The following is a 14,303-nucleotide window of genomic DNA, read 5'->3' as shown; positions in this document are numbered from 1 at the left end:
CACCTGCTGAAAAGCCAAGCACACAAACCCAAGTTTGCCCAACAGGCTATGTATTCTTTGAAATTTAAAAACAAGTGGCAGACATTGGGATTTAGTAAAATATAGTAATAATTTTAAAAAGTTGTGTAGAGGTCTGGGTTAGAATCCATTAAGCCAAAATCCTGTACCTTTAATTCCTCTAGTCTTTTCCTTGAGTATTGATATACAAAATTATAAACTAGCAATACCATAATTATAATGAGAAGAATAACAGCTAACATTGGAGAACTCAGCTGCTGCCAGGCCCCTGTACTCATAATCCCCTTGAACACTCACCATAACCCTTCCTGCTACCAGCAAGACTGGCACAGGTATGAATTAATACAACCATTTTGCAGGAAAAAAAAAACTGAGTGAAGAAATTTGCCTAAAGAAGCATACTCTGTTATCCTGAAAATACCTCTTCCACATCCTCTTCTCTCATATAAGGAATGTATCATGATTCACTCACCATCTCTTATTAATGGACATTTGAGTGGTTCACAATGTGGGCTGTTAGCAGCTATGCTGCAAGAAACGTTCTGACAAAGTCCATGCATTTTTGTGCAGAGGGCAGAAATGTGTAGCTACATCCCTTTAAATGAAATTTCTGGGCCAGCGTGTGGCCGTACATAAATGTGAAAGGAACTGCCTAGAAGTAGCTTTTTATTCTCAGCTCCGTCCTTCAGTTGGTGTCTATCTTCTTAGAACGCCCATCTCCCCTTCCTCAGCCTACTTAAAAATCGCCTTCCCAAGGCCTACCCTGTCAAGACTCGCCCCAAACAGGCCACTCTGGGCCCCACCAGCCCACATCTTCCCCTTCTTTCAGTTCTCCCCAGTTACCTGTTGGCTGGGCCACTCTGGGAGGCCACATTTTTCCTCTTACCTGTATCTAAGGGCCCCCATGCAAAACTTTTACCCATTCGTTAATTTCTGCCCCTTGTCTCTCTCACTCGCTCCTTTTTTTTTTTTTTTTAGACAGTATTTCCCTCTTGTTGCCCAGGTTGGAGTGCAGTGGCACGATCTTGGTTCACCACAACCTCTGCCTCCCAGGTTCAAGCGATTCTCCTGCCTCAGCCACCAGAGTAGCTGGGATTACAGACACGTGCCACCACACCCGGCTAATTTTTGTATTTTTAGTAGAGACAGGGGTTTCTCCATTTTGGTCAGGCTGATCTTGAACTCCCAACCTCAGGTGATCTGCCTGCCTCGGCCTCCCAAAGTGCTGGAATACAGGTGCGAGCCACCGCACCCAGCCTGCCCCTTGTCTCTTACTGACCTCAGAGAATGACAGCAAGTTTGTACTCAATGGACAGGTGTTCTGAGCAGAGGCAGCAATGCTCTTAGAACTTTAAATGAGGACTCCAGGGAAGTTGATTATCATGGAATGAGCCAAACAAGGCTTGCAGAGTTCACCTGCACTTAATAACTCACTGATGCTATCCTTCAAAAGTCCGAAGATTACAACTCTGAACCAGAGCGGCACACAGAGGGAAAATACAAGGTAATCTCTCATCTAAATGAGGGAGCCAGAGGCTGCAATCTCAGCCATCTAAGAATTCGCCATCCACTAGCAAGGAGGTTTGTCCCTGAAAATTCCTGAGCAGTGGACTTGAAATTAAACACACACCCAGTCAAACATGAATATCAGTCACAAATAAAGGAGAAAACAAGGTCTGTTTTCCAGATATAGAATCTATGAAGTGTTTAAAACTCTTTACTAAGTGCACTCATTTTAGGTAGAAGGCAAATGGGTCAGTTACAATGGGGAGCAGAGATTAACCACATTTGTCTCTAAAGGCAGTGGGCTCCAGGGAGAGGGAGGCAGACGGAGGCAGACGGAGGCAGAGGGAGGCAGAGGGAGGCAGAGGGAGGCAGAGGGAGGGAGAGGGAGGGAGAGGGAGGGAGAGGGAGGGCCCACCCATGCCTCATGCAGTTATGACTTTTCCTAGTCCTTCAGTTGGGCATCGATAGGATCCCACGTGGGTCTCTTCCCTGGAACATACCCCGGTTACCGCCATCCTGCCTCATCTGTCCCCACTCCTTGACCCTGCCCTCTGCCTCGCAAAGCAGGAAGGGACGAGGTTAAGGTGAGAATGCATATCACTCATGTCTACCCAACAGCCACGGCTTTTGCGACTCACCTGGGCAGCTGTGTGGCTGCGCCCCAAATCACTCTTTCTAGAGGGTGCCATGAACAGCATCTGCATGGCCCAGCATTCCCTACAAATAGCCCTTGCAATTGCTGACCCATAAACACCGTTGGGAATAACAGAAGGGACAAGGGGACAAAGAAAAGGCCAGGAAGGTAATAATTAACCACTTACTGAGTTCAAAGCCATCTTGCTTTTATCAACAGCATCGAGTAATGATAGGTATCTGGAATGTTCAGTATGACCTAGAACAAAGAATTACAGCACTGTAATATTTCCATATCAGTTCATTTTTAGAAGATAAATCCAGAAAGAACTAGAAGAATCTCTAGATGAAGGTTACCTAGAACAAAGACCAGTGTTGCCTGCTGACCTTTGGCCTGCATCTTCACCACTGCTTCCCCACATCCCTCCATATTTAAGGACTCTGGGACCCACTTGTACCTTAGAGGTAACAGCAGAAGCACTCTCCTCAGGGATCAGAGTGGGGAGAATGATGGGTGCAATTATAAGTGCTGCGGCCAGGACAGCCTGACCAGGAAGAAGAAGGAGCACACTCAATGACTTAGACATCCGTTGGGAAGGACTCTCAGGGGACTGCCTGGGACTCAAGGCCACCCACGACTCCACTGCCACTAAGCCCAGGCATCCTGCTAGATTTAATCCAGTTCTCACCAGGCAGCTGTGATTTCCCCCATACAGAACATCTACTCAAGGGAGACTGCATGGGATAAAAATGCTGAAGAAACACAACAAGGTGACTAAACCCATCAAGGTTGACAGAGGTTAAGGACAAGATGGGCTCAGGAGGGAAAGGCCTGGGCCAGTTGCTGGCAACACAGCTCCCTGGAAGTGTCATGGGTGAGTTACTGAACCTTGTTGAAATCTCAGGGTCCTCAGGGGAAAACAGACAGAGCAATCGCCACTGTTGTGCTAAGCTGAGGGTTCCAGGAGAGTGGGGAAGGAGTGCCTCACAGTACCAGGAACTAAGGAAGAACAGGTGCAATCAGACCGTCTTTCCCAGAGAACATCCACAGGCACTGCCAGTAGCCACCCACCACCCAGCGGGTGGTCCAGGGCTCAGCACCAGACACAGCTCAAGGTTGACGTTTTAAAGTTGGCCATGTAGGCCCTCCCGATTTTTAATAGATACATATGTTTAAAAGAATCCATAAAACATGTCCACAGTGACTCCATTTACTACCCCAAACCCAAAAAACAAAGAAATTCAGAGCCAACCATTTTGACCATTTCTTTTTTTTTTTTTTTCTTTTTTTGAGACGGAGTCTGGCTGTGTCGCCCAAACTGGACTGCAGTGGCCGGATCTCAGCTCGCTGCAAGCTCCGCCTCCCGGGTTCACGCCATTCTCCTGCCTCAGCCTCCCGAGTAGCTGGGACTACAGGCGCCCGCCACCTCGCCCAGCTAGTTTTTTGTATTTTTTAGTAGAGACGAGGTTTCACCATGTTAGCCAGAATGGTCTCGATCCCCTGACCTTGTGATCCGCCCGTCTCGGCCTCCCAAAGTGCTGGGATTACAGGCTTGAGCCACCGCGCCCGGCCCATTTTGACCATTTCTAAGATTAGCAGTAATGAAAAGAAAGCTGTGGGCCATTTCGTTTGCTGTCCTTTGTGAACAGTTAACAATAATAGCTAGAGATGCCTTCAACACGAAACGCTTTATAGTCAAGCCGCATTCTGACATCACTCTCCACAGACAAAGATTCTTTGCTTGATCAAACTTACATCAGGCTCCTGAACCTTCTAGGCCATCTGTGCATTTCCTTGTAAAATCAGGCTTTAGCAAAAACACCTTGCTCAGTTAAGCCAGAACCTCCCACCCTCGGTATGTGATCACTCTTGATAGCTGATCGGGTTCCTCAGCTGCCGCCGTGCCACAGGTGATGTCTGATCACCCAGCCTGTCTTCAGCAAGAATCCTGTTTGGTTGGTTTAGCCAGAATCCCCCTTACCCTTGATGCTTTCTCTTAGTGATTTTTCCACCAACCCCACCCTGATCTTTGGTTATAAATTAACTCCCACTTGCCCATACTGTGCTCAAGTGGATCCCAGTCTCTCTCCCGCGGCAAAATCTGCTGGCTGTGATCCCTGTACCTGTCTCCGTGATCCTGAATAAAGTTCGCCTCGCCATCTTTAACAAGTGTCATTGAATGATTTTTTTTTCTTTAACAAGCACTTCGTGAGCAAATAAAGGGCTTTTTTCCACCCCTACCCACTTGACTTTAAATGACCAAAGAATATTTTAAGAAACGGGGTTCGAGATTATCCATCCAGAAGACCACGTTACTAATGAAAGAACAAGAGCCTGGAGGAGGCTCTGGGCTTTGGAGCTGGCCAGACTAGGGCCCACTCCCTGTGACATGCTCGCAGAAGAGTATTTCCCGCCTGCTGGCACACAACCGGTGCTCAAACAGCAGCGGGCAGCACTGGGCAGTGGTTCAGCCCCTGACCTCTGAGACCAGCCTCTAGATCCAACCTCAGGCTCAGCCACTCACTATTCATGACCTGGAGAAAGCTATCGAAGGTTCGGTCCTTCAGTTTCCCCATCTGCAAATGCGGATAATAGTAACACCTACCTCCAGGGCATTAAATGAGTTAATACTAATGAAGTGCTTCGTGCTTAGCATAAAATGAGTGCTATATAACTTCCCATTAAATAAGAGGAATTATAAAGCTGATAAACATTTAACCACCTGCTGAAGGAAAAGAGGGCTGTCTTGATTTGCAGGTTTGCATTCGGTAAGTATTCCCAGGCTAACAACATGAAGCTCACCACGGAGCCAGGTACGGGGGGCTGGCTTCAGCACACCATTGCTTTCCTATGTCCTAAGCAGAACTAGCTCCTGAATCATTAAACTACAAAACCCCAACAACCCGCCATGAATGAAAATGAGTATGACTTTTTAGTCTCCAAAAACCTCACCAAACAGGTTACGACAAACATACACTAATCATTTATTTACTCTTCACGTACAGATAAAAATATAAGAACCAGGTCATGTCATAGCTTTGGGGTTTTTTCTAGGATTAAAACTAAAGTTCACATCTTTCTGGGTATGAGGAAAGGAAAGTGACTAATATACAGGTGGGAAGGATCACCACTTAAAATATATCAAAAACGTTTAAGCCTTTTAGTCACATCTTAATAGACCTTACCTATGTCTGCTTTGTGAAGACAGAGGATCCTCAGGCCTGACATCAACACAATAAATCCCGCATTCTTGTCTCATAAGCAAGAAAGAACGCAGTACCGTCCTAAGATTGCTTTCAAAGAGTCCTGCCTAACCAAACACATTCTCACGCCTCTGGTTTCTCAGCTCTTCTATCTCCCCAGTTATAGGTTTGGTTGAAGTTTCCGGAAGTGAAAATTCGATCCCATTGGCGGCTCTCCCAGCTCAGAAGCCCTCTGAAAGCAATGAAGAATCAGTGCTCAAAACCCACACTTGCTATTCATTCACGATCCCTAACAAGGAAGCCAGGGAAGGAAGGAACACCGGGAGCCACCACCATTAATTGTCAAATAAAAGCCATGGGACCCAGAGGCAGTGGCAGGATAATCCTATCTCTTCCAGCAATCAGAACATGATCAACAAAAATATTCAGTGTGCCCAAATCAGCTACTATGGACTTTGGAATGGAAGACCAGAGTGATGCTGCCAATAACATTCTCCAGCTGGGTTGGGCGTGGTGACTCACACCTGTAATCTCAGCACTTTGGAAGGCCAAGGCGGGCAGATCACCTGAGGTCAGGAGTTCAAGACCAGCTTGGCCAACAGGTGAACCCCTATCTCTACTAAAAATACAAAAATTAGTTGAGTGTGGTGGTGGATGCCTGTAGTCTCAGTTACTCGGGAGGCTGAGGCAGGAGAATCGCTTGAACCCGGGAGGCAGAGGTTGCAGTCAGCCAAGATCAGGCCACTGCACTCCAGCCTGGGCGACAGAGAGAGACTCTGTCTCAAAAACAAACAAAAAACAGAAACAAAAACAACAAACAACAATAACAAACATTCTCCAGCTGAAGAGAAAAGAAGGGGGGAATGTCCTGCTCTGACATTTGATCTGAGAGGGGAAGCACTGCTGTCCTGACAAGACCAGGAACTCACACTCAGTCCTGTTCATCTTTAAAACAGGCATTTCCTCGTTCACACAAGCTTGTACATCTCATTAACTGGTTTCTGAAAGGAGCAAGATGTAACATAGATGACGAGAGCCAATGCTGTTTAGCGAGTGCTTACTGCTGTCATTTAAAGGACTGTGATGACGGCTCTCAATTCTGGAAAGCCAGCCATCAGGAGCACTTGGGGAAATTTTCCTTTAAGTGCAAAAGAGCCACAGCGGGTGGCCCTCAGGCCCCATTCCTGGATGGCAGGGAGCTCCTTCTTCAAAACAGACAGTGTCAGCCACTTGAATCTCACAATGGCACGCAGCTGTCTTCACACTGTTTTGGTCCATCCTGGGCTGAGAGTTGAGTCAGCCCATGAGTCACCTGCCTGGCCATCATGGAGCAGGACGATGCTGTGGTATCATATCTGCATCCCATGATGTGATGAAGTCACTGCCAAAACAAGAATCATTTCTCCTAGTTTCTCTCCTCTGGAGATCTCAGGACACGTTTGCTGGAGACTTACTTTCCAAATAACCAAGTCAACGCAGATGAAGTCAGGCTCATAGACACTGACTCCCACCCAAGATCCAGGGGTATTCTCTGCAGTGAAGTCTCCACTGACCTCGCCATGCACCACTGTGCACACACCTGCTCCTTCTCAAAGCCCCCACGTGTGACTGGTACTGTTTGAGTTGCTGGAGGTGTGAGAGGGAACAGACAGGCCAGCCTCAGACTCAGTGCCCCTTCTTCAAACTCCAGACAGCACTATCACCATCCACGGACACGTCCCAGCCAATGACCAAATGATCAAAAAGAGCCCCTTCTGCCAAAATAACCGCACTAACATCACATTATACAACGAGATGTTCTATCTTCTTAAGGATAGAATGCACAACTAAATGAAAGTTAGCCAACAGCTGATTTCAGTGGCTGTTGAGCAGACACTTGTTGACGTGTAATCAGGTAAATTGCATACACAATGATTGGCACAAGAGTTCTGCTGAGAGAGAAAGGCTGAGCGAGAAACAGAAAGATCACCTCAGGAGAGGTATTGCCTGCATCATCCAAGTTTCTTTTCCTGTGAATGACTCATTGTCCCAAAGAGATTATAAACTTTTTAGGGCAGAAATCAGGTCTGGTTCTCCCTCTCTCTCTGTTTTTTAAATCTAGCTTTGTAGCTTACAAAGACAGTATTTAAATGTTTTTATGGAGGTCCTACCACCTGTACCTCAAAAACTATTGGGGAAAAAATTAATAAGCATGTTTGACAAAGTTGAGGGATACAAGATCAATATAAAAATCTATGTGTTTTTATACACCAACGACAGATGATTGGAAATGTAAATTTGAAATACAATACAATTTGCAGGAAAAAAAATATTTTCTCAGTTCCAAAGGCAAAATGAGTAAGATGAAATTTAGCAGAGGGAGATGAGATGCCCACTCCCAGACAACACCAGCACCCCAAGTCAGGACAGTGGGTGACCTCCCAGGAGTCCAGGTGCCCCAAACTGAGTGCAGCCTGGCATGACAGGCAGGCAGGTGGCAGAGGCCCCCAGGTCACTCCAGGCAGAGACTTCAACACCACACACAAGCCACTGGCTAAGGTTTAAAGAACTTGTCCAAGTCAGTCTGTAAAATGGGGATGATACAGAAATAGGGTTGTTGCGGGATTAAGGGAGAAAGCAAGGCTGCAGCTCAGTGCCCGACACATGACGAGCACTCAGCAATAATATAATGATGGCAGTTAAGATTTATCTTCCAACACCTAAGACCCGGCTATGTGGAGACGGAATTCAATTTATTCTGCGTACATCCAAAGGACAATACCAGAATCATGATCAGAATTTCCAGAAGAGTAGACTTGGATTCCATCTGGGGAAATCAAGTTTCCAACAATTAGAAAGTTGAAATACAACCTGAGGCTGGGCGCGGTGGCTCACGCCTGTAATCCCAGCACTTTGGGAGACCAAGGCGGGTGGATCACGAGGTTAGCAGATCAAGACCATCCTGGCTAATGCAGTGAAACCCCATCTCTACTAAAAATACAAAAAGTTAGCCAGACGTGGTGGCAGGCGTCTGTAGTCCCAGCTACTCAGGAGACTGAGGCAGGGGAATGGCGTGAACCCAGGAGGTAGAGCTTGTAGTGAGCCGAGATCACACCACTGCACTCTAGCCTGGGTGACAGAGTGAGACTCGGCCTCAAAAAAAAGGAAGTTCAAATACAGCCCGAAGCTACCTTAGAAAGTACCAAATTCCTCAAACCTAAAAACATATGTTTCAAGATTCCTCAAACCTAAAAACATACGTTTCAAGACTGGAAGATCATTTCTCTAACATATTCCAGAACAGAATTAGGCTTAAGCGTCAAGATCAGACATGGTGATCTCTCAACATTGCTCCCAACTCCTTATAAATGCATCACCAGTGAACTTGAAAATGTCAGCGAATTCTCTGACAGCAGAAGCTTGCAGAAAGAACTCCAAGCCCATTGTCCCTAGAAAGCGTGCTCTCCCATGACCCCTGGGCTGTACCGCAGTGGGGTCAGGCTAAGTGCCCTACCAGGACAGCCCCTTGGAAAGCAATGGCCTTAAAGGGAATTTGCCACTGCATTGTGCACCTCGTACAAATAAACAATAATAAAAAGCCTCAGCTTAGTTCCATCTGGCAAGTCAGACCTCACTTGAACACATTTTTCTGACAAACCCAATGGTCATAGCCTCTCTTCTGAGTTCCACTTGACAGCCTCAATTTTTCCACCTAGTCTGCCCTTGAGTGAACTTCCGGACTTCTGCTGCCGCAACCACAAGCCAAGGTGCCCTTCAGACACTTCCTGCTTTCTTATCACAGTTCTGTGCCCTAAACCCCTCCTGCTCTCCTGTCATCGATGCCCAATGGCTCAGCACTATCCACACACAGATGTTGGAGCCCTCGCTTCCCTCTTGTGGACTCACCTCCAGGAGGATGAAAAGCCTGTCTTTGAGTTTTTTGCCCTCTCAAACTTCACTCTGTTTACAACAAAAGTAACTACCCACACCCCTGCCAGAAAACCAGCCTTGACACCCAACGAGTGCATTTCCGCTCATTCAGTTCCTCTCTCCTGACCATTGCCCAGCGACCAGGAATAACCAAGTCCCAGGTCAGGCTCTGCCTCCTCCTGGAGCCCAGTCTCTGTTCTAGGTCATCCTGAAGAGCTGCCTGTGTGCTCAGCCAAGCTGCTACCCTGTCACAGATCCCCTTTTGCTCCTCCCTGGGTGTCCATAGGCTAGGTGGGGCCACAGTGGTCACTGGCCATGGGGACATCATAAGCCCCCTCCACATGCAAGCCCATATCTAACTTGGTGCTTGCAAGTCAGGGCCTTCCAAATCACCCTTAGGGCCAGCAGGGGCCCCACAAAGGCTGACCCCATTCAGGCCTCAGCTCTCAGGTACACAATGCTCCTGCACCCCAGTACCGAGGCCATGCAATGCATCCAGTATTGGAAGACCCCCTGACAGGTGTCCTGGAAAGTTAGGCGGGGCCGGGAAGAGTAGCAAAGGCCTGGTGACTGCGGGATGAGGGACACTCAGGGAGTGCAGAGCAGGAGGGACCAGAGAGCAGAAATGCACCTGGGCCTTCAATGCCCCTGGGCTCTCTGGATGCCCCCAGGGAGCTCTCCCTGACCTCCCTCTCCTCACCAGGAAGGCCACTCTCCGAGTCTTCAGCAACCAAAACTGAACAACCACTCCACTGACCATTCACCTTTCCTTTCTATCTCCATGTCCAAGGCTTACATCTGCTTAGTGCTCCCCAAACCCAGAATTTTCAAGAGGGCTTAGAAAAAATAAATAAATAAATGAGCTGCCCGGGCCCCATTCTCAGAGTCGGATGCAGTAATGGGGACCAAGGCAATGATCCCACATTATTATGAAGATTCCCTAAGGAATCCTGCCACAGATTCAGGTGGGAAAGAGCAGGCGTTACCAGCCAGACTTCTGCTGTACATTTCCTGGTAGGGCCCTCACCCTTAGGTTGGACCCAGAGTAGGGGGACAGCACACTCCGATGGTGGTGGTGGTGGTGGTGGTGGTGGTGGTTACTGGCATAATGTACTGCATGCATCTACCTTTTCACCTACAGGACATGTGCACCAGCGTCTTGTCACTCAATGCCCCCATGGCCCAGGAGGTCAGCCCTCCGCAGGCCCCCTTTCAGAGTTCTAGGCACTCTGACCATGTTATACTGCTAGAGGGGGCAGCACGGAGCCCAGGTGGGGCTTTGGGCAGGGACTAGGCTTTCAGGTCAGGGAGAACCAGAGCCTGGCCCAGGAACAAGCCCTGTGCAATCAGGATTCCAGCCGCGTTGTTTTCAGCTTCCTTCCCTCCTTTACTCCACTTGCTGGTAATATTCCAGCATCCCGGAGGGGGGACCCAGGGAAGGAGCAAAAGGAATCGATCCTGTGCGGATTGTCACTAAAGCCCCTTCTAGGCATCCTGTGTCTCCGACTCAGAGCCCGACACTGGAAGCCCTGACCTGTGGAGCCAGATAGGCTGTGTTTATCCCCAGTTCTGCCCCTTACAGGTTAAAGACCTTGGACAAGATACCCAATCTCTCTTCCCCAGTTTCCTTACAATTGAGTTAAGTATATTATAAAGGGTTTGCAATGATGCCCGGCTGAAAAAAGAAAGTGCCACATCAATGTCTGTGGTTATTATTATAATGCCAGTGCAGCCAAATGTACTCCTACGATTAAGGTGACTTGAGTTCAAGAGAGAGTGGCCAAGGGTGCGGGGCAGGCCAGCACCTAGCAACCTGGGAGGCCTTGCCTGGGGCTCCAGCAACAGCACGAGTTTGTTGTTAGAAGGTTGTCCTTCCCGGGTAGGAATAAGGGAAGCTGCTGGGGACCAAACAAATGTCCAGGCAGAGAACAAAGGCCCAGCCAGTTCACCAGCTGATCATCAAAAATAACCAGACGCCGAGGTGCAGATGGCCACCTCCAGGCAGAGGTCTCAGCCCATAGGATGCACCCTGAGCTCTCTAGCCTAATGTGTCCTTACCCGAGGGTGTTGCTAGGTTTCATTCTAACCTCATCTGTCCAGTAGTTCTGCAGCGAGCCGGGCAGGTCCCACTTCTTCAAAAGCACTCAGCAAAGGTAGGGAAGTCCCGAGCAACCTCCAGTAACTTTCTGGGGGAACTCGTGGTTACCTGGCCCACCAAGCCCTCCCTTCACAGCAGCAGCTAAGGAGCCAGGACTGACTTAGCTCCCTCCCTCCCCAAGTCTCTTTGCGCTGGTAAACTCTCCCTGCCACACTCCCAGGCCCCGTCCTTCCTGCAGGGGAGCTGGCTCCATCCCCACTTCCTGGAGTGCCTTCCCAGACTCCTGGGACAGGTCAACAGCCATAGTCTCACTTTAGGTTTTTCAAACGCCTTGCAACTGGGCTGCGTAGCCTTTGTAATTTTCCATGATTCGGGAGGTTCTCGCGGCTGGGAGCTCGGTGAAGTCAGGCATTGCCTTGGGCGCGATGCGCTCATCTTTCCTGTGAGACCACCGCACAGGTTCGCACGGAGGGGAGGGCTGCACAGCCTCGAAGCCGAGCCCTTGGTGTCCCCTGCCCAACAGGCTCACCTCGGGGCCGCCGTGTTATCCTTTCCTTCCCAAACAAGCCACCAGGATTCCTCGTGACTAGGCCTGCCACCAGGGCGTTCTGAACAGGATTTAGGGCCACCGGGCTGTGCCCTATGGCGGAGCGGGCGAAGGCCCTCCTCTACCACAAGCGCTCAGGGCTCTCGGGGCACAAACTTTGTGGACATGACGCAGTTTTTCATCTGGACCCGTGCTCGAGCAGAGCGCACACTGCTAGGCTGGAGCACTTGACCACTCAGGGTGCCACTGTGCCGAGCCCGGCAGGACAGGTTGAGGTGGACCGAAGCGACCAGGTGCCCCGCCTTCCCGGCAACCCGGCACGCAGCGCAAGCCAAGGAGCCTGAGGGGTTCCTCCCGGGCGGGTAACTGCGGTGCCAAGTGTCCAGGCGGCCCCGGCCCTGATCGCCGCCAGCGGGTCACCGCAAAGGGGCCTGGGTCGCGAGCAGTCCCTCCCCGCTACTGACGGGCAGTTCGCGCCCAGCCCGGAGGCCCTCCCGGAGCCTGGCCCAACGGTCCCCGCCGCGCCGGCCGTATCGTTCCCGGCATCTCAGCGAGTTTCCAGTTTCTCCCTACCTCTGTAGGGAACCAAGAAGCAGAAGGAGTTCAGGTAACACTGCGGGACTGCAGAGATTTCTCCCAAACAAAGCAGCCAACGGACAGCACTCCCGGTCCTCGTCCCCAAAGAGAAAAGGTTTACCGGTGCTCCCAGGCGAGGGCCTTGGAGGGCAGGCAGACGAGGAGCCAACTTCGGGGACCCAGTAGGACCCTCTTCCACCAGCTGGCTAGGGACTCGCAGGACCACCTGCCCCAGCCTCGCGACGCCAAGCCAACAGGGGCGGCCAGGGCTCTCGGTCGCAGGCAAGGAGTCCCAGTGCCCCGCACTCTCCCAGCACCCCTGGAGGCGCCCTGCCCGGCTGACCCCAGTGCTCGACCCTCGGGCGCACTCACCTGCCGCGCCGCGCTCCTCACACCCGCTTTCACCTCCGGGCGGGGCAGGGGGCATCGGCGGGTCCCAGGCGCCCAGGTTCCCCTCCCCAGCCCGGACCCCGAGCCGGGACCCCGGTACAGGCGCCGCTCACCTGCCGAGCTCCAGGCGGCGCTCCCCGCCCCTCGCCCTCCTCCGCTGCCTCCTGCTTAGCTCGCGCCTTCTCGACCCGCCCGCCCTGGCTCTCGCTTTAATCTCAGGAGGCGGCGTCCCAGGGCCCAGGGCAACACCCCCAAATGCGCGTCGCGGGTCACCCCGGACGGGCGGGGGCGGGTGGGGAGGGAGGAGGCGTTTCCCAAGGGAAGCTCGGGACGGGTTCCCAGTCTAGCTCAACCCCGGCTGCGGCGGGACCCAGGAGGGACTCTGGGGCACTTCCCGGGCCCTGCCCCAGCGGCCAGCGTGCCCCACTCGGGTCCGCGGCGCAGCGCTGCCCGAGGGCTCAAGTTTGGGTTAAGGAGGGGGATTCCGGAGAGCGCTCCTCGAGTCCTGGGTAAGCCCCCGGAGCTGCTACCTCACGAGCTCCTGCAGGCGGCAGGCCCCATCCCGGCCTCCGGGGAACCCACTGTGGCCTCTGTGCAATGACCCAGGAGTCAGCCTTGGGGGACCGCTGGCCCAAGCACGAGTGGCGGGGACACAGCACCGGGCGCCCAGGACCCTCCCCAGTCCGCCTAGGCTGGCCTTTCTTGGCCCCCACCAGCGTCCAGTGGAAAGGGCTCCCCAGGAGGGTCCCAGGTCTCTCTGCACCACTGGCCAGGGCGGCAGTGAGGAAGCGGTGGGACACACCTCAGCTAGGAAGACGTGGCTGTTCCCGCGCACTTCAGAGGTTCTTTCCAATGTTTGCAATTGCGGGGGCTCAGAATTCACCAGAATTTAATAGGACTGGAGGAGACCAGAATTCACCACCCCAGGTAGGACTGGAGGAGACCAGAAGCTGCTACCGCAAAATAGTCCTCTTTGGCACACTGATGATTTGGAACTGGTTATGTTGAGAAACTGCAGACACCGGAGTACCTCTGAGAAACTGCTCTTTTGTAAAGGAAATTTGCACCTGTAAAGGAAATGTTCATTAGTCAACATATCTGTACCAGGAAGAGAGCTGTTCCCGACAACCTCTGTCCCCTGGGAAACTTTTATCTGCCTCACTGGGCAACCTGTGTTCGCCAGACACCTCCTCTCCTTACGCTGCCCTCACTCCTCCACCGCTCCCCAGAAGCCTCAAACCCCCATTTCTTTGTGTCACTCAGAGTGACAAATCATCTGGCTGCTGTACCTTTTTTTCCCCCAGAAGGGGTCTCACTGTGTTGCCCAGGATGGAGTGCAGTGGCTCAATCGTGGCTCGTTGCAGCTTCAACCTCCCAAGGCACAAGTAATCCTCCCACTTCAGCCTCCCAAGTAGCTGGGAC

At 51.3% G+C, this 14,303-nt stretch overlaps 1 protein-coding gene across 2 annotated transcripts in view; it reads right to left on the bottom strand.

Moving 5' to 3' along the window:
• TMPRSS2 (transmembrane serine protease 2) overlaps positions 1–13,066 on the bottom strand; it is a 41,302-nt gene extending 28,236 nt beyond the window's left edge. The window contains exons 1-2 of one of the 2 annotated variants that reach the window (XM_023191885.1): positions 12,995–13,066; positions 2,346–2,416 (exon numbers count right to left, since the gene is read on the bottom strand). In XM_023191885.1, coding sequence (XP_023047653.1) covers positions 2,346–2,360 — 15 coding nt within the window. In that variant the 5' untranslated portion in view covers positions 2,361–2,416; positions 12,995–13,066. Of the gene's footprint in view, positions 1–2,345; positions 2,417–12,863; positions 12,974–12,994 lie in introns of those variants that run through there. The other variant, XM_023191879.1, reaches the window with a different exon arrangement.
• Between the last annotated feature and the right edge of the window lie 1,237 nt (positions 13,067–14,303).

Source organism: Piliocolobus tephrosceles, chromosome 19 (genome assembly GCF_002776525.5).
Source record: "Piliocolobus tephrosceles isolate RC106 chromosome 19, ASM277652v3, whole genome shotgun sequence".
In the NCBI taxonomy this organism is placed as follows: domain Eukaryota; kingdom Metazoa; phylum Chordata; class Mammalia; order Primates; family Cercopithecidae; genus Piliocolobus; species Piliocolobus tephrosceles.
The sequence above is the reverse complement of the archived record's forward strand: the minus strand, read 5'-3'. Positions and strand labels throughout refer to the sequence as shown.